Genomic DNA, 26,303 nt, shown 5'->3' on the forward strand with positions numbered 1-26,303 from the left:
TTTATAAATGTGAGATGCTATATTGCCTTATGTTTTAGATTTTCAAATTGTGTTATTTTAAATTTTGTCAATAAAAATACGCATATATGAAATCCAGTGCAACAAAACTTTATTTAAACTCTATTGAGTATTGAAATATTCTACATTTGAATTTATCTGAAATGCTTTCCACGTCCAATTTGGGCATAGAGAGAGAGATTATTAAGGTTTTTGGATTATTTTTACCTTTTCATGATCAAATAAAGATAAAGTACCAGATGCCAAATAAAGACCAGATAAAGATCGCAGAGGTTAGCGCCATTTCTTATAGAGACACTCAACATGCACAGTGTATGAGGTTTTATTTTCTTCTCAAACACAAACTTATGTACACTTTGGAATTTTCAAATGCAGGTTTTTAGTTTATTTTTTTACAAGAAATTCGATGGAACTCGCCTACTTAGCTTATTTCCAAAGGCATCAGCAAAAAAAATTAGGAAAAAACAATAACATAAGGCAGAATGGCAAAAATGAAAATATACACCAGCAAGTTTTTTGTAAATCAACACATTATTAACATTCGTAACTGAATCCTTCTGCTAAAGTTACACACAGTCAAAACAGCAAGTCTATTTACATTGTGCAAATTGTTCTTTTTTGATCAGCCATGGTGCAGTTCCTGTCACCACTCCAGTTTCATGTCTGCTTTGCTCCAAACGTACTTCCCCCCTCTCTGAAGAAACATCTTCTCATCAAAGCCGCTAAAGCAAATGGCTTCCTTCACTCCCACATCGAGGATGGATCTGGACGGACGTTTGCTGCCCTCTCGACAGTCCAGGAAACGCATCTGCCGAAGAGGAAATACAGTGTGTTCGTTCCTTAAAAACCTAATTATGGAGATAAACTTGCTTCTTTTAGGAGGTTCTGATCTTACATATTCATCCAGGATCAGGTAGGAATTCCTCATCTGAGGAGGAGAAAAGGACAAATCAGACATAAACAGGTGTAAAATTATGCATTTAACTAAAAATGCCTTAAAGATGTTGCTGATAATGGCTCATCAACAGTTTGGTCTCTTTAAAAACTCCACCTACACCTTCCAAATATGTCCAGTTATTTATATATACTTTCTTTTATGAATGGAGTTCCACATTTCCTAATGCTTTCACTCCAACTGCTTTTATCAGATCTACCAGTGGAGTTCATATATTACGCTGCATTGATGTGTCACAGTCAAGGCCATTGACTATATATAAGAACTGGACTGAGTGATCCCTCCCCCCTCGTGTTCCAAAGAGGAAGTACCCACTGGCTGCTAGCAGCCAAGATCCCATAGACTTCTGTAGAGACATGAACAGCTCTTACTCCATCATTCTATTTGTCAGAACAATCATTCCCCCTCTCCTACCTCTGTTACAGTTTTAGTTTCTTTGCTTTTGTGTTTTGGTTCTCTTTTTGTTCTGTCATGTTTTGAGTTTGTCTTTCCCTTCTTCCTGGGCTGGTCCATATTATGCGCTTCCCCTGTTTTGACTGTTTCGAGTCCTGGTGTCCGAATTGCTTTTAAAATCCAAGGCACTATGGTCCCGTTTTTTAGTAGTTATTTCAACTGAAAGGGGTGTGGCCTTCAAATAAGCTCACACCTGATTGGCAAGAGTGGTTGCCATAGAAACGTTGACACAGACCGACTCAAACCAATCACTGCTTACTAATGAGGTTTGGCTCGCCATATTGCGAACAAATGACGACTGAATTGACTATGTGTCATTTTCTATAGATGACATCACACTCACTCAGTCCAGTTCTCTTACACAGTCAATGGTTGTACCTTGGGGTTTGTCCTTATTTGGTCATGCTTCCTTTTGTTTGCAACTTTTCTAGATTGCTGGTAGATTACAAGCGGAGAATGTTGACTCTACACCCCATTTGAGAGGAATTTTGAGCGCAAATGTAAGTATGATATCTATCTCTCTCTCTCTCTCTCTCTCTCTCTCTCTCTCTCTCTCTCTCTCTCTCTCTCTCTCTCTCTCTCTCTCTCTCTATATATATATATATATAATTTTGAGCGCAAATGTAAGTATGATATATATATATATATATATATATATATATATATATATATATATATATATATATATATATATATATAGATATCATATAACACGCCATTTAGTGATCAGTTTTTAACTGCCCCATTTTTGAGTCATGTTTAAAGTCACTTTTCTTAACCCTGTGAGAACCCATGGGGTCAAATTCAGCAGTAGTTTTATATATATGTATTGTTACATGTTTTTCTATTTATTTATTTTTACATGTTTTTATTTATTTATTTATATTCGGCTGCTGTTGATTCCCGCTACCCAAATTGATCAAACTACAAAAAGGGTTAAGACCATTCCTGGCAGTTTCACAGATGAAAACGTTCATAAATAGACATGATGCAAAGTATGACTAAAGAGGAAAGAATCACTGGACTTCAATCATTACACAGTAAACATTTTTCAAGTGTAAAATAAAGAAAAAAATTTAAATTTTCTGGTATAATTCCCAAAATAAAATGTTGATCAAAATATCTTCGGTATTAACAACATCTCTTCTATCCATAACAATATCTTCTTATCAACAAGTGTCATACTTATATGACAGAAAGATCATTTTCTTGATATCCTACCTTCTCATTGGACTCGGGAACCAGACACGAGACGTCGCTGTGCCGGCAGAGAAACTCCTGAAACTGCTGGTCGCTAATGACGAACTTCTCCGCCTCTCTTAGGGCTGTTTCTCCAGCATTTTCTCCGTCAATCAACAGACACTGGAAGACCTTCACACAAGCTCAAGATGAGCGGGGTTTCAGCTCCCAGCTGCTCGCACCCATAGTGTTCCCCACCTTTACCTTCCAGCGGACAGGGTCCAGCTGCCGGATTTGCTCTGTCATGTCTTCGTCGATGTTGAAGGTGTTGATGACCGAGTTGATTTTGAAGGCCACTTTGTACTGCTGGCACCAGCTGCGGATTTTGTAGAGGCTGTCCAGGTGGCTCTTCCTGCCTTGGGTCCTCCCAATCAACTGGTTGGTTTCTTCGTCAAAACTGTCACATGAGATCGCCAGAATGTCCAAGTAGTCACCTAGAGGAGAGAAGAAAACAGGTTTGGGACAAAAACAATTTGAGGATAAAGATCAGCAACTATTTTGCATTTTTGCAAAGTGCCTTTCTGCGTTGTTATTTATGTATGTTTAGTAATGATGATATGAAGGTTGAAGTCCTAATTTGCTTGACGTTTGAGGATGATTTTGCAACAGTTTCTTCCGAAAGCGAGCCAACGCTTCCATACCTGGAGCAACATCCTGCAGCAGAAAACGGACATCACCTGTCAAAGTTTGACAGGTGACTTCTGACGACTCTAACGAAGATGTAAGACGTCCATCAAAACATGTCAGGAATGGGTAAACACAATCCATGTCTGATAGCAAAAGAACCAAGAAGTTAACAGTTTCTTCTTAAGGACATTCTGAAGCCCTTCTGTCTGAAATCTTGGACTGTAATAGACCAAGTAGTCCATAAGAAGGCACATAGGATAAGACAGGGTTAAATGTCAGTTGGATTAGAAATGCGTATGCAGTGCTGCTTAGAACAAGTACAGCTATGTTCACAGTGGTCTCGGCAACATGGCTTTAAGCGACTGCTTTCAATGAAAAGTATGTAAACGCACGTAAATGCAAATTGTAGGCGTCCGTGTTCGAAACTCTTGTTGCTACACATGTTTCTACAACCGTTTTCAGGCTCTCCGTGCAATAACTGTTGAAATTTAACCCAGGTTAAACTTTGGCCAATCAGGGCAATTTGGTAGAGACCTTTGGATGGCGTCCATCTTACTACACAGAAGTGCCGACCGCTCGAAAATTGTTCATGGAGGATAAATTGATTAGTTGCTATTTATTTTTGTACCATTGCCAGATTTGTATGGCACCAAGTTTTTTTTTATATATTGGAATAGAACTTTGAAAGAAAAAGCCTGGAGTAAGATTCACGAGATTCGCACCACCTTGACATTTTGCACCAAACCTCTTCCAACTGTAGGCACATGCGGTTGTATCAGGCAAGTACAGTACAGTGTGAACACAATATGCTAAACAGGTGTTGAGAATGCGCGTTTAGTGCGTCACATGTCCAGTGTTAATGTAGCTGAACAGTTCTGACTTTTGGACTTATGAACATCCTGATTTTGACTTCATACCTGTTCACAGGGCTGATAACTGCAACTCACCCCCTGCTTGACCTTGGCTTCCCCACAACCCCCCTCCCTCCTCCGTGTGATGCCTGGAGGATGTGCATGGCTCGCGGAGCTGCACCTGAATGACAGATTCATGGAGGGCTCCCCCCCCCAATTCTCCCCACCCTCCTGAGCCTCATGTACAGTTGATTTTTGTCTAAATATGTGCTTTTTTGTGTTAAACGGTGTAGTCTTTTTTCCTTGTATCTACACATTGTACGCAGTGTAGAGACACAACTTTTTTTTGTCACCAACCCGACCCCCACCCCCCAACGTGGACCATCTGCATGCTATACAGAGGTGCGCTGGCGCAGGTCATCTAAGGCGCTCGGCAGCATTGACCTCAGTAACTTCTCGAAATGTGTGTGTATTCTGTGTTATTATTGTTTGTCTGGCCTTCTTCTTCGAGATGTACTGGAACTGAAGTTTCCCCTTGTTGGGATTAATAAAGTTTGTTATTATTATTATTATTATAATATCAACATCTTTTTTTTTATTTCCAAACACTAGCAGGTTGCAGTGGATGCAGTTTATTTACCCTGACTTTTTGTATTTGCTCTGCTGTACCAGAGATACTAATAATGATAATAAAAAATAAGAAAAACAACAGAAGTCTCAATCTTCAATTTTTAACCATCTAAGTACAAATTTAACACCATCCATCTGTATGTGTACTAAGAGCATGGTCCCATCTTTGGACAGTGGACCAATGAGAAAGCAGCTATCTCAAAACAAAACTTAATCCAATGGTTGTGTAAAAATCTTACCGTATTTCTGGAACCACTTTTCCTTGATCATGCTTCCATTGCTGACAATGCTGACACTGGGGAGCTGCAGGTCCACCTTACAGTACTGGACCATTTTCCCCAAGAACTCCCCCTTCTCATGTAAAAAGGGCTCTCCTCCTGAGAAGTTGATTTTCTCCATCCCTAAGGGGGAAAAAAACAAATTCAGTTTTCATTGTTTAGAGCATTAAAACTGTCACCAAAAATCTGGGTCTCTTACCATCTTCCTTCAAAAGTTTGAGCCCCCTCTTGGCTTCTTCAAAAGGCAGAACAAATGAGGTTTTTGCAGTGTGGAAGCAAAAGCCACATTTGTAGTTGCACTTGCGAGTGAAATGATAATTGACGCTTGTTGGAATGGGCGCAGTCTGATCTCTCTTCTGGCTCGGTTTCCTACTCACAGCCCAAGAGTTTGTTCCCCTCTTCGCTCCTCCGTCCCAGAAACAGACTTTTGCAAAGACGCCGGCGACAATCCAGTGGATGGTGCTGATGCAGAGCTGCAGCAGCGCTATCAGAGGCTCGACCAGTGAAGAGAGCAGCATTCTGTGACAAGTTGGGAGCTGTTATCTGTGAGCTGCAGTTTGTGCTGACACACCCAGAGCAGCAGAGCCAGCCTTAAATAGGCTGGAGGGACGGAGGGTGGGAGGGAGGAGCGATCAGCTGAGAGTCAGAGTTTCTATTTACCAACAAAGAAACCAGCAAGTCTGAAACATGAATAGTATGCACTATCCAACAGCTACAGTTCCAAACTTATCTTCTTCAGTTATAGTGAAGGATTCAACAAAATAAAAAAGAGATAGGAGAAAAACTAAATGCTGATGAAAAAGAACAACAAAAAAGGGGTCACATTGACCAGAAAATGTCCTGATTACCCCTAAGACACATAAAGACTATTAGAACAAAAACAGCTTTGAAGATCTGTTTCCATGTACAAAAACAAACAAAATCACTACAGAAACATTATTCCTACAGTAAAGCATGGCAGCAGTAGTGTAGTAATCAGGGTCTGGGTGACTGGTCAATATTGTTAGAATAACTATTCTTGCACTGATATGTTTTATTGACATTTTCTTGCTATTATGATGCTTTTTCCTTTGTTGTGCAAAGAAGTCTCTGCAAAAAACCAGTGTGCATCGATGCTCACTAGATTGAATGTATATATATATATATATATATATATATATATATATATATATATATATATATATATATATATATATATATATATATATATATTGTATATAGACCACAATGCATTGCATCTGAACGATTTTTGAAAAAAAAATGTTTGGGTATTTTTTTAATAAACCATCAACTTCTATATCTTCAGTACATAGTGGATTCATAAATGTTCGTCACAAAACTCTCATTTCAATGAGATTTTTACTTCGCAAAATCGATGACGTCATATTTGCCATTTAAAAAATTGAATTCAGGAATGTATGAGGTTCCATTTGTGCCAAAAATCTGTTTTTGTGTCCACTGTCTATGTCTTTGGTCGTCTCACTTTGTCGTCAGGACTTAGCAACCGTTGCTACTGTCGATAGCTACTGTCGATAGCTACTGTCGATAGCTATTGTCGTTAGCTACTGTCGTTAGCTACTGTCGTTAGCTAGGGTGTTTGCTGCTGTCGTTAGCTACGACGTTTCCCCGTGTTTTGTCGTTAGATGTTCTCGTTTTTCAAATTTTGCCAAAGTCGTCAGAAAAGTCCTTTGTAAGGCCGGTAAATTTTTTCCTGTACTACCACGGAACGAAAAAGAAATGTTTATCAAAGCAGACGTCAGGGTTAACCATGACAACACGTTTTTAAGATGAACTTTATTTTGATATTCCCTCAAACGCGTATTGCCAGAAGGGGGGGGGGGGGGGGGGGGGGCTTGCATACAACGCTTGAAACGAAAACAAAGTGGCGCATTACCGCCACCACCTGATCTGGAGGCGAACTACTTCTATTTAACGCGGAGAATGACACATAATAAATATGAACATTTTACGAAGACTATTTATGAATGTGCTGTGTTCTGATCATGAAAAACGTGGTTGATTTATTAATAATAAAATTACAAACACATTGGTGTTGATTTAATGTATTTGTTCAGAAATAAACCCTCAAGTCATTAGTCCATGGCAATATTTATTTTTTTGCCGCTGAACGATTTACGGGGGCCTTGCAAGGAGGCCTTTAAAATATCTTTGATGAGTTACCTTCTCAAATTTTAGTGGGTCGAGTCACTAATTATGAATATAACAGTCGAAAACTGACTGTTTTTTGAGCTTTTCTTATATCTATTTATGTGACCATGAGATGGCGCACTCGGGACCACATAAGGCTCTTATTAGCCCGTCTGATCCTCGTTTATCCATCAGATTTGTAACAACATATTTTATAAAGATCAGTCATTTTTCAAAATAATTTGAAATAATAGTTTCATCACAAGATTAAATTAAAGCCATACTCTAAATAACTTTAAACGGGAACGTGAAACCGTTGTACGCTGCACCCCCCCCCCCCCCTTTCTGGCAGTGCGCGTTTGCAGGATTGTCAATAAAGGTTTTTTTTTTTTAAAGTGTTTTGTTCCGTGATAATACGGGAAACAATTTATCGACCGTACAAAAGACTTCTCTGACGACTTTTGCAAAATTTGAAATACAGCAAGATCTAAGGACACGACATGGTGAAAGAACGTAGCAAAAGACACTAGCAACGGTTGCTAAGGATCTTCCTGACGACACGTGAAACGACGTAGCAGACGACACTAGCAACGGTTGCTAAGGATCTTCCTGACGACATGGTGAGACGACGTAGCAAACGACACTAGCAACGGTTGCTAAGGATCTTCCTGACGACATGGTGAGACGACGTAGCAAACGACACTAGCAACGGTTGATAAGGATCTTCCTGACGCCGTAGTTAGACGACATGGGATAAGGACAATGAATGACAAAGATAAGGTTTAAGGATAAAGCAAGCATATACATCACAAAGTTAATACAAAGTAATAATCAAAGAATCATGGGCATGCAGAAGGTATTGCTTAGTAATACATAGACATGAACCAATGTAAAATGAACTCGTTCAATAGACATAGACAATGAGCCCAAAGCATAGACAGTGGACGCAAAAACACGATCAGTGGACATAGACAATGGACCAAAGACATAACAGTAGACGCAAAAACACATTTTGATATTTTTGGCACAAATGGAACCTCATAGGAATGGGAATTCAGACACAGTCTTTGTATGTCCCGCTTTCGTGTTGTGGGGTTGTGGCCTTCCAACAAGCTTGCTCCTGATTGGCAAGAGTGGTTACCATTCCTTCCTTTCTTATTAAATCAATTTTCAAATTTTTTCTTTTCTTTTAAAGTAAATTTTACGTTGATTATTTCTATGATGTATTATGATTTTAAAGCATTTTCTGTTTTGTGAAGCACCTTGAATTACTTTGTGTACGAATTGTGCTGTACAAATAAACTTGCCTTGCCTTGCTTTACCATAGAAACAGTGTAAGGGGCATTAGCCTTTAGGAGTTAATACTTTTTCGTACACAACTGTTAGGTTTTATATGAACCCACATTATTGTTTTGAAACAATTAACCTTTTTTGGTGCTTTATTTTAATGTTTTATAATCACTCAAATGAATTATTACGGGGGGGCAAATACGTTTTGGGACACGTTTAAGAATTATTTTCTTATGTAGAAGAAAAATCCAATTGTCAGTTGCACTTGCCTGAAAATGACCCATTTTTTATTTATTTTTGTTATATAAGTGTGTTGCCTTTCGTTTCTCTAGAAGGGAAACTGTTGGTGACAGCAGAGGCATTGTAAGTTTCGTTTTCTGCCTCTTTGGCGCCATCAGTTTCATTTTAGATTCATCGTACGACGGAAGCCGGCAGGGCTCACACTTTCGCTCAAAGCTGTCAAACTTCGCGGGAGGAGACGGTGCTGATAAGAAGCATGGCGAAACACGCAAAGTCTCTGCTGTCACGGTGGTCCTCCCGTGTTTTCCTCGTGGAGGTCGACGAAAAGCCGCATTACTTTCGCCTCCAGGCGCGGCACGGCGGGGAACGGGCGCCGCGGGTGTTCGGGCGGCTCCGACAGGAGGACCGGTGCTTCTCGGTGCTCGTCTGCACCGGAGACAGAATTAAGGGAGCAAAGTTTTACCCGGAGCTGAGGGACAAGCTGTCAAACGAGCTGCCCCCGGGGTGCGATCTCACCACCATGGGCTCGTTTTTGCCCCGCGTCAGGGACTCTTTTATCAGGGGTTATTTTCTAAAAAGCAGCGCTGAATATTCGGCGCACGTTGAGCGACTCCTGCGGGATTTGGGGCGCCGCGAGCCACTATTAGTGTGCTCCTACGCTGCGAGTGGAGGAGGTGGGCAGGCGTGGACGCAGCGCCTGTGGTCTCCATCGGAGGACGAGACGGTGTCCGATTATTTTGTGGTGTCCTCTGATGAACCCGAATGCCACCCATCTGCACTCAGCATGATAAACAATGACGTCTTCTACAGCTTTGAGGAGGCGCGTGACGTGTTCAGGAAGGTGGGTTGCCGAATTTTACTGATTATCTGGCGCCCTCTGGTGGTCGAGGAGGGAATAGTTTGTTCCACTTTATAAAGGTTTTGTCAATAAGAAAGAAAAAAAGACATAAAACAGATACATTTGATCTATTTAAGAATTCGTAAATTTATTAGAAAAAGGATTTAAGAAAATAAAATAACTAAAGAAAATAATGCTATATTTTTAATATATAATTGCTCCAAATCTAGTATAATCTTTAATTAATCTAATGTGACCTATCACCATTCAATGTAATAATTATCAAATAGAGTTTGATTAAATGCTCTTAAGGGAGGGGAATGAAGCGAACACACAAACCAGTAATCACTAATAAGATTTACTTTATTTTACTTTAATCATGCTCCCTCCACAGCTCACTGTGACGTTACTTTCTGTTAGGTAGTTAGCCGCTCAAATTTCAGAATAAAAGCACTTCAATTGCTGCAGTTAATGTGTTGTGTGTAAAGTTAATGTGTTGTGTTGTGACCCTTCTGGGCCACCGTACATAAACACGAGAAACGACATAGTCAAAAATAAAGTGAGTTGGTTTTTTTTAATCCCAAATGGACTAATTTTGTTATTTTAATTAATAAAAACATGAATTAGGTTAAAATGAAACCAATATGACCCCCAGAAAAACAAGTATTGCTCCAAAAAGTAAGCCAGAAATATATCCCAAGGGGACTAACCCAAGAATTGGGTTAAAGAAATAACCCAAGCGTATTTTATCAATTTGTCTTATTATTATTTTTACATTTTTTGCCAACAGGTCAAATCCCATGAATAGGCAAATTCACACTAAAATCACAAACTTTTCTTATAAATATACCAAAGAAATGTAATAAAACAGTAAATATGATAGAATAAAACAGAGAAGTTCATTAATTCAAGTTTTCCACCAGCCTTTGAAAAGTTTCTATTGTTAGGTTGGGAGTGTAAGTTAGCAGTAGAGCCAGTAAACAGAGAGGCCTCAGTTATGGCTGTTGGGAAAGAGGGCGGGGGAGCACCAACAACCTTTCTAATAAAGTCCTGCCGCTCTACAGAAACTATGTCCTAGAGAAGCCACACAGGTTTTGGGCTAAAAACATCATAAAAATAATCAAACGACCACTGGGAACGCTTTGAAAAGAGATCCAAACATGATCGGACCAGATCCGTTTTCCCTTTTCCCTCCAAGTGCAGACCATTTAATCGAATCCCGGGGTTTTTTCCGTAAAGGAAACGCTGTGTTCTGTGTTCTCCAGTGCAGGGACGTCATCCCAGAGGCGGCGTCTGTCCTGGAGATGCTTCCCGGCTCAGCGGAAGTTTCCCAGAAGCCATTGTTCCCTGTTGTTGTCCTAGAGGGACTGGACGCCACGGGTAAATCATGCTACTTCATCGGCGTTGATTGATCTATAGGGGTCAGCTGATGGCTATTGTCAATTACCTGGATATTAACATGACCTATCACCATGGAAACCGTTAATAACAGTTCTCTCTGTTTCATCTTGATCTTTTTTTTATCTGTTCATCCACTTTCATAAAAAGCAAACCACTTTTCTGTCTTTCAACAGTTTTTGTCTTTCCTCCTCTCACAGGGAAGACCACTTTGACCGAGTCTTTGAGGGAGACTCTTGGGGCCGCACTCCTGAGATCCCCTCCCGACTGCCTGTCCCCTTGGAGAGCCCTCTTTGATCGGGAGCCGCCTCTCATCCGTAGAGCCTTCTACGCTCTGGGGAACTACATCACGGCACAGCAGATAGCCCAGGAAGGCATGAAGACGCCTGTCATTGTTGACAGGTAAAGACAGTTGATGTGTTGTTGGCGGGGGAAGTGGCACCTCCTCGCTTTTGGGACCCTTTATTAACCCCCCCCTTTTCTTTCCAAGTGGTGGGATGGAGCCCTGTGCAGATGGATTTTTGTCATCAGTCTTCTTCAATCTGCGATTCATTACTTGCAGGTTTTGGCACAGCACGGCGGCGTACGCCATCGCCACGGCAACAGGCGGCCCGGTTTCCAACCTTCCTGGGGAAGGTTCGGAAGTTTACAGTTGGCCCGGCGATCTGCTGCGGCCCAGCTTGGTGCTCCTGCTCACTCTGGATGCTGAAGAGAGGAAGAGGAGGCTGAAGGACAGAGGTCTGGAGAAGACGGATGAAGAACAAAAGCTGGACCGCAACCAACTTTTCCGTCTGAGGTGAGGCGTTAACATTTGAATTATCGTTTTGGAGAAAACATTCATCTCAGTTTAGAAAACGAGTAAATATGTAAAAAGATGCATTTGTGAAAGATAAAACTATGAACAAAACCTGCTGGAATCTGGAATTCTTGATTTGTAACTCATACATTTTCTCAAAATGCTAAGAAAACAACAACAAAATAGTGAACAACGGTTGAAAACAACAACAGCTCCTTTTATTTTTCTAAGAATATTAGCTGCGAAAAAAGGCCAAGAATTTTCAAAGTAGGTCAAAAGCCATGAGAAAATTCTCTAAAAGAGGAGAAAGAAATGAGGTGAAAACAGGAAAAGGTGAACAGAAAACCATGATCTGGTATGGAGTGAGGGGAAACAACACAAACAGCTGAGAAACGGAGACAAAAACAGAACACAACACCTGATCAACGCGACTAAAACAGGCACCGACCCTCACAACCTGTGAAGTTCGCCCATCGGAAGAATTGTTGGGAAAAAACTCAGAAACTTTACAATTTTATTCAAAAAATAAATCATTTTTAAAATCATCCAAATACAAGAACTAACATTTTAAGTTTAAATGCGTTTGAAGTGTTTGAAGAATCAATGATCCATTTCTGAAAATGATGAAGCGTCTGGAAGCTTTTGAAAGTCCCACTCCGATCATCTTTTCATCTACTGTATTTTCAAAGCGTTTAATTACAGTTATGCCCTTTATAGCCAAGATTTCAAAATAGTGTCATCTTCCAAAAATATTCTGCATGGTGGTGCAGCGCAGGACGGTTCAAGAAGTCCCGGATGGGGGACCTGAACCAGAACACCAATGGGGGGGGCCTTTCTGTGTGGGGTTAGCATGTTCTCCCCGTGCATGCGTGGGTTCTCTCCGGCCTCCTCCCACCGTCCAAAAACATGCTCTAACTTGCCCCCTAGGTGTGAATGTGAGTGTGTGATTTGTGAAACACAACCTGTCCAGGATGTCCCCTGCCTTCGCCCTCGAGTGGGCGGGATAGGCCCCGTGACCCCGAAAGGGTCAAAACGAGTTAAGAAGATGAATGAATGTCATTTTCCCGGACATAGTTTCTGCAGAGTGGCAGGAGTTCATCAGAAAATTTGCATCTGGGTTGTGGGCGGGAGAGCAACCCCACCCCCTCTTCCCCTCCCCCGTTGCTGAGAGATGGAACAGGGCGCTTGTGGCCCGCAAAGTGTAATTTCTACAACCCAAATAAACTCTTTTTCCACACAGAATGTTTTATGATTCACAACAATTTCAATAAAGAAATACCCACAAAATGCAGTTTGAGCTTCATTTATAACTTTTTATAAAAAGATTCCACAAGAACATGTTAAAAAAAAACAAAAAAAATCCACAATTTTCATCGGAGTGGGTCTTTAAGTCGTAATCTTTAATCAAAAATGTTGTATATTTATTTGAAAAAAGGGGATTAAATCAAAAATCTCAATATTTAGAGCATTTATATTTTCTGTAAAACAAAAACAAAGTTTTTATCAATAAACATGTAAAAAGGCAAATATGTCAATTTCGACACCAGGAAGGCCAAACGTATTAACGTCCAATTATAAAAAACAGAGGTTTTCATCAAAGGTTTCACACTGAATTGGAACATTTCTTGTGCTAATCGTTGCATGTCTGGCCTCCTCAGTCTGTCAAACACTTAACAATCAATTACTGTCCCGGCTGATGAGAAATAGCAGGTGATTAGTTGTTGAGCTGCTGGGCTCCATTAAGCCGGTCAGAACTCACCCGGTTAGTCGCTGCTTAGACAGGTCGATGGTTACTTTCATTCATCTTCAGTCCCCGACGTGATGGACGGTCCACGTGGGACAGGCAGATGTTGGGGCTCGCAGGATCCAAACAGCAGACAGTTGGCGTCTGCTCCCAGAAGAATGAGAGATCTGGAACTGTCAATCATCCTCTTAATTCCTCATTATTGTCTGAATCTAACTTTATGTTGGTCCATCTGTGGAATTTGCATGCTTCAAGGTTTTTTTTTTGAATATTTTTATCTCACTTGTTGGCTGTTCTGTCTGTGTGCATCTGTCTGCAGAGTAGAGGAAGCTTATCGGAGGATCAGCGGTCCGCCGTGCGTCACCGTGGATGCTAGCCCCTCTGCGGATAAAGTGCTCCAACAAACGTTGCTCCTAATTAGAAACAACTGCCACTTATGAGGTTTTTTTTTTTGTTTACATTATTTTAAACTCTCCCTTGCTCAAAGTGGGTGCAGTACCTCTTCTGACCACTGGGTGCCAGTAAGGTGTTACCGATGGGACAGCAGGAGAGCAGGTGGCCAGATCTGACTGTGGAGAACAGACTGTGTTCACAATGAGCAAAGGTTGAGTGGCCAGGAGCCAGAACTGCATGCTGACACAAATACATATTAATACGTACACACACACACACACGCACACACACAAACATGCACTGATATATTGATGACCACACGTGTACACAATGTTGTTTAGACGCTTCAAACATCACAATGTAGCCCTAAAACCAAATGTTGCATTAAAATGATTCTACAAGCTCAAGTTACCGATAATTACAATTTAAATGATCTTAACATTGATTTTGTAAACAAAACAGTGAACCTTTTGACTTGTTTCAGCCAAAAAAATGTTTTTATTCAGGTAATTAATATTTAAATAAATATAATAAATAAAAATCTGTCCTGATGTTTATATATTTGTGTGTTTTTGCAACAATTTTGTACTAATTTAAACACTAAGTAGAGTAATCTCTAATCTAATAATATTTACAAGCTGTAGAATCCGTTAACCAATCACATTCTGTCTGTTTCTATCAAAGTCCACTAGCATCACTCAGTTTCATCATTAGTCCACGTTAACAGATCAACATTTCTTTTATGATTCCCCCCAAAGTTACGACTTTTCTGTCTGATTGGTGAGATGATGAAAAACCAGAAGGTGATGCGATGATGCAGTAAATCTTCAAAGCCACCTTTGAAGGTTCAGAGTATCATCTGTAGTAAGTGAGCAATCAGGAAAGACTACAAGGCATTGGAATGGGCCATCAGACTGTGTTTGCTTGGGTTGGCGATACTAAAAATATATATAGATACATATAAATATATATATATTCACGACTTTTGTTTGGTGGCCTTTTACATCTGAGTGGGCCAAAACACTAGCAAACAGTGCAAACTGATGTTGGTTAAGGGATTGTTCTTCCTCAAAAAAGACTAATAAAGATGATCAGAAAATCCAAACCCAAAGGGATTTCTATTCTTTAATTGCACATGGTTTACTTTCAAGACTTTTCAAGAACTTTTTCCAGATTTGTGTGTTGTTGTTATTTTGGATTTTAGTTTTAGCGTTCAGTTGTGCTTTTTGTTTTCTGATCTACATGCCTAAAACTTCTGTTATTTTTGTCTTTTCTGGGGTTGTATTTCCCTTTTGTGCTTCTCCAAAATACCACATTAGATTCCCAAGTTTGAAGCATACCTAAAAACTCTAATTGTTGCAGTACCACAAATGACCACTAGAGGCTGGTTTTAGCATGTAACATGTAACAAAAAAGTTGTAGCGTTACTGTAAACACGGCAAACAAGGGGAACTGAGCGACTTATCTCTGACTCCTTAGTCTCACTTACTGCACTTTCCAGTTCGAAAATAGACCAGTCGTTGACGGTGTGCCTTATAGTGTGTAAAATTTGGTACATACGTTTTTTTCAGATGAAAAATCATTCAAACGAAATGCATTGTGGTCTATATTAGCCACTCTGGTGAGCATCAATGCACACTAGTTTTTCGCAGGGACTTCTGGGAGATTTATAGGGCACTCAATTTTGGAATTGCAGATTCGGAGAGCACTACAAAATGGTGAACGCACTATCAAGTGCGCTAAGTGGTGAGTAGTGTTTAAATTCGGACAAATCTTAGAATTAGGTGACCTTTAACCTCTGCACAAACAAAGCTTTCTATTGAGAAAGCCAAACTGCTGTGGACCAAACAAAACTCCTCTATCTTGCAAAGATTTTCACGATCTGCCACTCTGAATGTAACGCCAACCTCATTCCCAAAAGTATCTCGTGCACAACGGCCGCCTCTACAATTGCAACCGTGAAGGATCGGGCCTCGCTGCTGCTGCTTTATGGCCTAGCGCGTAAAAGGCCACACGACTTTTGTCTAAGTGCACACGCCGTAGCTCATTTATACGGTAGGAAGTGTATATTTGGCCTGTGTGATGGGAAGATTAATTGGGGGTTTTAGTAATTATGAGCCTGGCAAAGCTTGGGGCTGGAGAAGACAGAGTGACCCATCTCTTTTACTGTGATGCATCAGCAGCGCACCAACCAAATGCAGACCCTATTCATATGGCAATTAATGGAGCGCTGTATATCAATGTCATTCCTCTGCGCCCCCCACATAAGTGCCTGGACGACTGCTGCTGCCAGTTCTTGCTATTCCGTGACAGTTAGGGATGTAAATCCTTGCATCTCGCGGTAACATAAAGTGGAATAAGGTGTTATTATGTTTATGGATTCCTTCTGCATGAGGTGTCAGAGCCCGCCGACTCTGTGAATGTGCCATTAGGTGGTTATGGCTCGCGCCGTATATCATACTTCAATGCAAAGTTGTGTTTGCCTCTGGTTTCAGCCACACTTCCCTGTCAAGTGTTGTTAAGTCCTGATTTTCTTGGCACCCAAACACAAGCGGTTGATATCGCGCCATTACCGTCTTTCAGCACAGCTGTAATATGACATTAATGGCCCATAATCGCAGTGCATTACACACGCGGTGAATAATTCCCTTCGCGTTTGTCAAAAAGGATTTTGTTTTTCGGGGAACTTTACCCCTCATTGGATACTCTCTGAGTTCCAGCTCACACAGTCACTGTTTGTGTCAAAGGGGAGCTGTGGGCTGAGTCAATAAATAAAAAATAAAGTGGCTTTAAATTTGTTGAAATTTGCGGCTTTACTGCCGAAAAAGTCGTCCAGCGCCTGGTGAAAAAATGAATTTAAAACCATCCGGGCAGAAGAAGGTCAACCCCAGACACTTTGTCCACATATAAACAGTGCAAGTGCGAGGGGGGGCAGAGGCGCTCAAACGAACCCCCACCCACCCCAGTATGAAGCCACTTTGTGCTGCACTCCTCAACTTCAATATTTTATCGGCCCAACAGAGAAGGAGCAGCGGCGAAGGAGGAAAGCCCTCCATGAAATAATTAAAGATCCAGCGGGGATGCGGCAGCAGAGCAGTCCCGTCCTAACTAATAGATCAAATGGAAGCTGTCCCTCAGATCATTAATAATGAGTGTGGGGAATGGGAGGGCGTAGGGTTGGTACAGGTTTGGGGTGAGGAAGCAAAGAAGGTGTTTTTTTTTTGTTAATGCATATGAGTGTGTGTTTGGAGCAATGGGGGGCTTGGAATAGTTGTCTGGGTCCCCTGGCAAAAGCCTCCGTGAACCTCACTTGGCAGCCACATGAAGCGGCATGGCAAGAGGAGTCATGCATATGATTTGGCACAGAGCGTCTGCCAAACTCTAAAGGCCCTTCAGCAATGTCTATATACACCCCTCGTCAAATAAACAACATTTTACACAGCAGAAAGGGGGTGGGGAGGGGCTAATGATCCTTCTTTCAGTCATTGGTTTATTCCTCTTTTTGGGGGGCGGGAGCCGATAAAAGCAGCGATAGGTTGTCTGCGATTGCGTGTGTAGAACACATGCAAATGGGAAAAAGGAAAAGACGGATGCTAAAAAGTAGGTGGTGAAAGTGACGGGACTTTTCGGGGCTGTGTTGTCATCTGTGGGTCCCGTCAGACTCTTCCGGCTGGCAGGGTACACACGCACCTCCCCTGCCATCCTCCACCCACATCCTTAAAAAAAACAAAACTTTTTTTTTTGCGGTTACGAAATTCGTAGCTCCAGAGTGGAAACGCATCCCAACAAATCGAATTAGAAAGCTTGACATCAAATTTTTACACCATGGTCCGGGGGAACCCTCAATCCTGATTGGCTGCTTGGTGAGCCTTAAAAAGTGATGACGCATAGTGATAACCGCATGCGTAAAAGTTCCGGTCACCTAGCTTAAATGTTTCGTATCACTGCGCTAGCATCTTTCAAAACAAACTTTTGCTTCATCATCTGGACAAAAACAAGCAGGAAGAAGTGAACTTTCTGTCTGAACTGATGCTTTATTTAAACTATCGTGATGATCAGCATAGATATAGCTTTCCTTTGCTGCTGCAGTCGAGATCGGAGGTCAGAGTGACTTCTTGTGATGTTACCGTGACAACGCGCTGCACCATGTAACAAATAGTCTGCTTTTTGTGAAAAAAGCTATTTAATTCGAAATAATAATAATAATAATAATAATAATAATGGATTGGATTTTTCTGCACTTTTCCAGATGCTCAAAGCTTATTACTCATTCCTCTAACCATCATTCATACACATTCACACCCCAGTGGAGCCACACTGGAGGCAGGGAGGGTGAAGTGTGTTGCCTCAAGAACACAACGGCAGTTGGCTGGGTATCGAACCGCTGACCCTTTGATCATTGGACGACCTGCTCAACCGCCTGAGCCACTGCCACCCCAAATAACAAGAATAAAGAACTAAAAACTGGTTGAATATTTATTTCTTTTGTAAGTGACCAAAAGTGTGCATCGTGAGAATTGACGCACTTCGCGGAAGCAACGGTTCATGCTTCCACGACTCGGCCATTAACCCTTACATAATAATCAGAAGTGTGTTTACGTTGACTTTTTTTTAATACTAAATTCGAAGTTTATTGCATTTGGTGTTCGGTTGCAACAGGACGGGTTACGAAAAAATGAAAAAGCTATCAAGATTGGCTGTCACCCCAGCTCACTGTGCGTGAGCGATTGGTGGTGGGATGTAAAAACACGAAGGGAGTTGAACTGATCGCTGCTGAAATGCTTCTCAAAAAGAAAAACACGCCTTTTTTGCAATCACATATTTTTGGGCTTCAGAGTGGAAACACATCCTAACAAATCGTATTAGAAAGCTTGAAATAAAAGAAAAAAACGATAATCAGATGTGTGTTTACATGGAGTTTATCAAATTTGGTATTTGGTTACGGAAAAAAAAAAAAAGCTAACGAAATTTGGTGGCAGATACACAGCTTAGCTATTTGTGAGCAATGAATTATGGATAAAACATTAAGAAAGCTAAAATCGAACTGGGGTAAATAAATTTAAAAAACTGTGTTTTTTTGTGGTCACGAAATTGTAGCTTCAGAGTGGAAACACATTTTAATAAATCGGATTAGTTAACTTGAAATAAAGGACAGTAAAATAATCAGGTGTGTGTTTACGTTAACTGCTTTTACACTAAATTTATTTTAGGATTTGGGGTTTGGTTGAATCAGGACAGGTTACGAAAAAAAAAAAAAAGCTAATGAAATGTGTCCAAAAAGCATTCGAGCTTCCTCTTCCGCACACATCACTGAGCTTTTTCTGAACACAGCAGGTGGTGGCAGACACCCCAGCTCCGCTCTGTGTGAGCGATGGGTGGTGGGATGTAAAAACATGAAGGGAGTGGGAGTTGAACTGATCGCTGCTGAAATGCTTCTCACAAAAAAAAAAAGAAAAAAAAACTTGCAGACTCAAAACGAGGAAGAAAAAGCTAAAAAAAAAAAAAAAAAAGACAGAGATGGAGGAATTGTTGCGGGGGAAGGAAAGTTTTGAAAATATCCCATTAAAAAACAGATGTATAATTCAGCAGCTTTTCATCACAGCGCTCACACGTTTGTCATGGTGTCTGAATGCTTATTTGCGAGGGCAGAGGCATTTCTGGTGCAGGTATTAGGAACAGCGGGCTGTGTATTCATAATGCCATTATATATTCAGGTATAGGGGCTCATTTTCTTTTTTTTTTTCTGATGTTTTCAGGGAATAGCTTGTGCATTGTCTGTGATGATTGCATGAAACCTCACCAGGTTTGCCTGGCGGCTGCCGGGGAAGGTTCACCAGAAACGGTTAAATATTTAAACACTGCTGTGAGATCTCATTAAAAACAGCACATCAACCCCGTAAGGCCCCTACAGCCCCCCCTTACTCACACCAAAAAAGAAGAAAAAAAAAAACAGTTAGAACCCGCTGGAGTGTGACAAAACGGTTATTCTCTATCTGCCTTTGCGGAGAAGTTGGGATAAATCATTCCGTCCTGTCAAAAGAGACAGCAGGCGGTGGCGTTGATGAGTCGCCAAACAGGAATTGATTAAGATTCGCTTGTGGTTGACAGCAGCAGATGAGGAAAAAAAAAAAAGTGGGCCAAAAAACCCCTAAAATAACAACTAGACCAGACGAATGTTACAGTAACAAAACAACTTTGGAGTCTCTGGAGTCTTTTGTCGCGCATTCCTTCACAATCTGAGCAATTAATTGCAACGTACGTTCCTATTCTTAGCCTGGCTGCCCTTTCACATGAATTGATTTCCTGTGGCAAACGTATTCCTTGCGTGCCACATTTTTATCCCGCCACCCCCCTTTCCCCTTCAAACGCACAAATACAGTCCTTCTTCCCTCCAGAGAAATAAATCAAAGGCGACGCCAACCAAGTTGTGCACGCGTGTGTACGCGTCTCTTTCTATACTTGAAAACGGTTTATTTTTGTTTCACTTCCACTAATGCTCAGGCATGTCTCCTACGACATCAGGCATCAACCGACAGTTGAGAGGCTGAGCGGCTGACAGCCAACTGGATGACTGACTCTGAAAATACCTAAAGTGACTCCCTCGCTCCTTCCTCCTCTGCCTCCCGCCTTTGATTCCATCTCTCCGGAGACGGCGCAGGGTCTGGTTTTGTGGTCTTTACCGCAGAAATAATGGCTGGGTCAAAACAGACTAAGCTCTCATCACCAGAAAAAAAGCATTTAAAAACACACGGAGTGACACATAAATAAAAGTGGAGCAACTTGATCCGGGATTCTTGCGTCGTCTTCTGGGGAGCCACCGATCTTTGATGAGCCAAAGGCAGATGCGCTGTGGAACGAGGAGAAGGAGTCAGAACGACAAAGAAATTCGAAGGAACATGAATCATTAAGCAGAGCAAATGTTTGCCCAACTTCAGTGGGACGTCACGCCGTGCTGGATATCAATCCACTTTTTTAAAATGTAAATGCTAAGTCCGTGTGTTGAACGTTTGCGTTGGGGGATTGGGTGCTACCAAACAGTATGACAGAGGTGCTTCCACTTTCTCTGCATGCAAGCTACTTTTGAGGCGACAAAACGAGGACATATGTGTCATGGCCTGGAATTAAGGACCAAAGTCGCTTTATTTAACTTCAAAGTTGACAACTTGAACATTTTTTTTAGTCTAAAATACAATGTTTATGTACCAATAATTCAAAAACTGCACAGTAAAAGTACATAAATCTCTGTGAGGTGACAGTGCAGGACGTGAAGAACAAGGATATACTAGTCAAGGCCTGGAGTTAATCACCAAAGTCACTTTATTCGACTTCAAAGTTGACTTCTACATTATTTTCCGTCCAAAATGCTATGTCGTTGTACCAATAATTCAAAAACTGCACAGGAAGAGTACACAACTCTTTGTGAGGGGATACCTTTGTCATATGCATTAATATTACTGTTGTAGTGATACGTTATTAGAACAGATAAGGTGTTTTATCATGAAACCATAAAGCAGCGACGATCGCATTTCATGCACTGTTCTAAACGGTGTAGACATTTCTAAAGTGCAGCCGACTTAACCACTGCTGAGCGAACGGCGACCCCTGCTCTAAGGGCAGGGCTCAAGAAGCGCAGGCTCCTGGAGAACCCAGCAGCAAGACGGCTCGGTCCCGCCCCCATAGGGGAGGCATGCGGTCCGACCCGGGCCTAAAAAAAAGGCATTAGGAGAGGCACATGTGCCGGTCCATCACACATCACACATCGGATGCTCAGTGTAGTTAAACACGCATGTGCAGTGACGTATGTTTAGAGGATGTTTGATTGGCCAGTCTGCATGTAAATCAAGCGACAAACCTCATGGTGAGGATGATTATTCACTGACTGCAATTATAAATATATACCAAAGGTTAGTAGATCAAGGTTTAGGGCATGAAAATGCAAAGCGATAGGCGAACAGAGAGGTACAGAGACGAGGACATAAGAGAGACACACCAGAAGCCGGTTCCTTATCCTCACTAAGCCATCGGAATCCCTCTACGCCAGTTTAAGTTTGCTCTTTTTGGTTCTCCAGTGTTACGCCTGCTTTACAGTCTCCTCATAGACTTCTAAACAGCTATTACTCAGTCATTCTATTTGTCATAATGACCATACTTGCTCTGCTTTCTTTCTTAACACGTAACAGAGTGGCACAAAGCGGCTATGCTAAAGTGACCAGTCAGAGTCTATTTAGAGTAGAAATGGTTTTATTGTCACCAGCCAGTGTATATTAGATATTAAACTCCACCTCTTAAATCCTTCTCTATCCTTACTGAACAAACACCTCTGCTTTTATAGCCTCACCGCTATTGGCCAAAGCCACCAAAAAAGGGGTGTTTGGTTTAGTTATTTTTAACATTACTTTTTAAACATTAACTAACTAACCAGATACAGAAAACACCCCTGTCAATAATCTGATTATTCAAAATAGATACCAAGCCTCACATTATAACAGCATAAATCACTCTGCGACACACTGGTGCCAAGCCCAGGGTGTGCCTCACCTTCCCCCCAACAGTAATTGGGATAGGCTCCAGCAACCACATGAATGTGAAAGGGATTCATCGGGTTTTTAAGGTGGATGAATGTATAGATAATTGAACAAAATAACATCACAACATCACATATACATAAAACAATTCATATTTCAATAAAACTATATCCCCTGAAACTCCAATGTGGTTATTGAAATTGGAATCTTATGTAGTTTGGGGATTTAAGGGCATTCATTTTAATTACAACATTTTTTCAATCTAAATGGCTTGCGGCAAGTGTATTTTGAAATTTTTCGTTCTAACTAATTTCTCTTAGGTTGTATATTAGAGGTTAGCAGGGTAAACAAGGCTAGCACAACGAGGAAAGAAGCACAAATGACCTGCTTTGGAGACTGAAAGGAAGGGCAACATAGTCTATTTGTGGTTTAAAAGGCAGAAAAAGAGGAAAACAGGAGAAAATGTCCAAAGACTATTTGACAAGACGCAAAAAAGGTGAGTTTGGGGAATCAATCAATCAATAGAGCCCATGTGAAGCATGATGGGTGGGAAAACTGAAAACAAATTATAATTCCCAAAAGAAACCAATTAAAACACAATAGATATAACAGGGCTTTACAGATTAAAACTGTAAACTCATGATAATGAGAAAGAACAATATTTTAATAACCTGCAAAATGTACCTGAAATGCAAATAACCACGGAGAAAAACTGAACCAGTGACAAAAAAGAAGTGTTTTTGCTATCTTAACACCTTCTGTGGTGCCAAGTGATGATGTAGCTGGCTTTAGCACGACTGGAGCAGTTATCCATCTCGGCCTGTGCTGCCAGCTGTCAGAGCACGAAGCTCCAGCTAGCCGCCGGTGGCAGGTGTAATCAATATGGACTCCACAGAGAGTTGCACTACCAGAGGCCAGTCTCCACTCACTAACCCATCTTCGTCTCTCCAGGGGAAACAGTAGGCATGCGGGCCGGGAGAGCACATTTGATGTCTTCTCTGGGCAGAGATGGAGTAACCCGCTCCATTGGAGGAAGATGATTAATCCCGTCTTTTGGATTCAAGTGGAAAAAATGCTTTTTCCTAACGAAGATGTGCATTATGTTCCTGTAAGACTATGATAGGTAAGGATAAAAAAATGGTTTCACCTAAGAAAAATAAGAGAATTGGGGCTTGGTCACAACTGCCCTGACTGGGAGATACAGACTGTCTGCAGGCCAAAAATGAGAAAACCTGTATGGGGCAGGCAGATGGCCCGCATGAAATATAAAAGTTGCTTAGTTAGCGAAATAACGCTGGGGGGGGGGGGGGGGGGGGTCAATGGTAAATGAGAACAGCAGAGTGGAAGGAACAACACTATGTTTTTCTAATGATTTTATTATTGTTATGGTTTTTATTTCATTTAAAAATATTGCTTTTGTTATTTTTTGGCTACTGTTACGTCCACAAACATGCAGGTCTAGGGCTGTATAGGGCCGTAACATAAAGCACTGTCATGGTGCCTCTGTCAGTCTCCTCCCTCTCCCCCTCTGCTCTGCTGCTGACTCCGCCAGATGTGACCACTCACTTCATCAAGCTTCTGATCTACTTAAGGAGACCCAGCTCCAGCATTCAATGACAGTTCGTTACCCCTTATGGTGACTATGCCTGGTCGAGTCTAACTCATGTTTTTGCTCTCTCAATTCTCGGACCACGCTAACTTTGTTCTCCCTGTCTCAAGACTTCATCCTATGAGTGTCACCCGAGTGGATGCTATTACGAGTAGCCTCTGCATTCCTGAAGTTATCCTGAGTGCTTCACCGCACTACTACCTCCAGACAGGCCACGTCAAGAACTCCAGCCAAGTCGTTTCCTGACCTCCAGCCACGCCGCATCAAGACCTCCAGCCACGCTACGTCAAAACCTCCAGTCACGCTGCATCAAGATCACCGGTCACGCCAGGACCAAACTGTCTCACTGGAAAATAAATCATTACCCATTCACCTACCTGTGTCATCCTTCCGGGTTCCAGCATCTGGATCTGTCTCACATCAGAAACATGACAAGCACTCGTTTAAGGTTTTTATTGGATATAAGGGAAGAGGGGAGGAAGGGACCACCACTGGGCCAAAGGAATGAAATAAATAGAACACGGCCTAGCTATCACCCTCCTTAAACAAAAACAAGAAAACAAGAGTCTTACTGACTTATCTACAAAAAGGGAATGAAAACATACAAGAGGTGGCACCAACTAACTTACCTACTGTGCATAACAGCAGATAAGCTACATGAGGGGTACAGGGTACCCTGTTTTACCTGTCCACACACCCCCACACTTTTCAGCACAAAGGGGTCAGAAGCATTCCCATGAAAGTTGTAAATAAAGAAAAAGCCCCCCTTTCCCAGTGATCCAACAAAGCTTCTGTGCAGGCCTGGTGTCTGGCTCTGGGGCCTGGTTGGACAGCTCGCCAGGTCTCCACCAAATGTCTTCACTCGCACACTCAGCTCAGGAAGCACATGTAGAAGAAGGAAGAAGGAAAGACAGTGAAAAAAACCCTCCATGTAACATGATGACACAAAACTTGGGGGTGCAAGTGGGGGGCAGCTACCCCCCTGTCCCCCATTCAGCTCCGCCCATAAGTATTTCAACAATGTTAAAACGAAAGGTAAATCAGTTAAAAAAACCTAAGGTTCGGCCTTAGTCACAATCGCCCATACGGATGGATATGGGCTGTTGACCCGCATAAGTGTCAATGTCTTGGACTGTTGGATAAGCCTGTAGAGTGAACACGTTTATGGATATTTTTTCCTACTGGTATGCTGCTGTGACAGGTTGTAGCGAACACTTAAGAAGCATGTAAGGGTAAAGGAAGTCCAACCCTGCACAAGGACATCATTAGTGCTATTCAAGAGATAGTGCTTGCTTTTTGTGCCCAGTGTGTGTTAGAATCTAGGAAATTAGGCAATAGTTTGATTGGGCATCCCATAGGCACTTACCACCTGCACGATCAGTGAGGAGCCAGTACACTCACTTTAGCAACGCCAAGAGTGTGGCATAAGGGCATCGCATGATGGTATGCACAACAATGGTATGTTACATTTTCATGGCTTCCCATAAGGTATGAGACTCAAGGGAACTGCAAGACATACCTTTAAGATGCAGTCACTGCCTTATTTGACCATCCACGGGCCCAAAAACCTGCAGCACCCATACTGATCAACCCTCCCATACGGGGGTTCATGTGACTGAGGATTTAAAGATGTAAAAGATACAGGTACTTATCAAAAATCTGCTCTAGTACTGAGAGCAACAGAGGTATGGTTCTAAACAACAGGTGCGAACAAGATGATGTTGTTAAAAAGGTATCAAAGGAGGTGAATAATTGGTGTCTGGCAAACTTTGTCAGATTCTCTTTGTGTTGTCTCTACTGTCTTTGCCTATTTGTGTATTTGTGATGCAAACACAAGATGTCCAATCACAAGCTTGCTTCTACCAAGTTGGATCAATTGGCTAAAAGTGAACCATAAGGTATCATTTCACACAAACACTCTAAGAGACCCAGAATGTCAGGTTTTGATGTATGAAACTGTTATGTCAAACAGATTTTGTTTTTGTTGCTTAAGATAAAAACTGATAATAAGAAGAAAAAAGGATTAATATAGATCTAGACTATATCCATTTAGGTAAAACAATTGGACTGAATCTTTTATGTATCAATTCATTGACCATGTTTTGAGATGTGCACGGTGTCGGGTGACGGGGAACAATACACAACCTTGAATGAAATCTAGGAAAAAAATAAGAGAAATATAAAACAAATTAAAATCTGTGGTTTTGTGATAACAAAATGTGAAAAAGTAGAAGAAATTTAAGCTGCAAATACACGGTTGACTTGAATTCA

The 26,303-nt window shown here is 41.4% G+C and overlaps 2 protein-coding genes across 2 annotated transcripts; one reads left to right on the forward strand and one right to left on the reverse strand.

Annotated features, from left to right (window-relative positions):
• Window positions 1-324: 324 nt before the first annotated feature.
• Window positions 325-5,642, reverse strand: rsad2 (radical S-adenosyl methionine domain containing 2). Its single transcript, XM_023951893.2, has 6 exons — window positions 5,251-5,642; window positions 5,013-5,174; window positions 2,870-3,099; window positions 2,648-2,797; window positions 914-946; window positions 325-826 (listed from the first exon to the last, which is right to left on the reverse strand). Exons 1-6 carry the CDS (start codon window positions 5,567-5,569, stop codon window positions 662-664), a joined length of 1,059 nt encoding a protein of 352 aa, XP_023807661.1. The 5' UTR covers window positions 5,570-5,642; the 3' UTR covers window positions 325-661.
• A 3,080-nt stretch (window positions 5,643-8,722) lies between these two features.
• On the forward strand, window positions 8,723-14,455 carry cmpk2 (cytidine monophosphate (UMP-CMP) kinase 2, mitochondrial). Its single transcript, XM_004085034.5, has 5 exons — window positions 8,723-9,570; window positions 10,833-10,947; window positions 11,166-11,367; window positions 11,528-11,761; window positions 13,825-14,455. The coding sequence occupies exons 1-5, from the start codon at window positions 8,986-8,988 to the stop codon at window positions 13,943-13,945; spliced, it is 1,257 nt and encodes a 418-aa protein (XP_004085082.4). The 5' UTR covers window positions 8,723-8,985; the 3' UTR covers window positions 13,946-14,455.
• Window positions 14,456-26,303: the final 11,848 nt, after the last annotated feature.

The sequence above is a fragment of the Oryzias latipes genome, chromosome 22, assembly GCF_053564925.1.
Source record: "Oryzias latipes strain Hd-rR chromosome 22, Olatipes_Hd-rR_3.1".
Lineage (NCBI taxonomy): Eukaryota > Metazoa > Chordata > Actinopteri > Beloniformes > Adrianichthyidae > Oryzias > Oryzias latipes.

Bases quoted from the DNA above. Each gene is read 5' to 3' on its own strand.
- cmpk2 (XM_004085034.5), top strand. From the start codon at position 8,986: ATGGCGAAACACGCAAAGTCTCTGCTGTCACGGTGGTCCTCCCGTGTT. The intron at 10,948-11,165 runs GTAAATCATGCT...CTCCTCTCACAG, and splicing joins AGAGGGACTGGACGCCACGG to GGAAGACCACTTTGACCGAG. The intron at 11,368-11,527 runs GTAAAGACAGTT...CATTACTTGCAG, and splicing joins ACGCCTGTCATTGTTGACAG to GTTTTGGCACAGCACGGCGG.
- rsad2 (XM_023951893.2), bottom strand. From the start codon at position 5,569: ATGCTGCTCTCTTCACTGGTCGAGCCTCTGATAGCGCTGCTGCAGCTC. The intron at 5,175-5,250 runs GTAAGAGACCCA...TTTCCCCCTTAG, and splicing joins CAAACTTTTGAAGGAAGATG to GGATGGAGAAAATCAACTTC. The intron at 827-913 runs GTAAGATCAGAA...CCTCTTCGGCAG, and splicing joins ACCTGATCCTGGATGAATAT to ATGCGTTTCCTGGACTGTCG.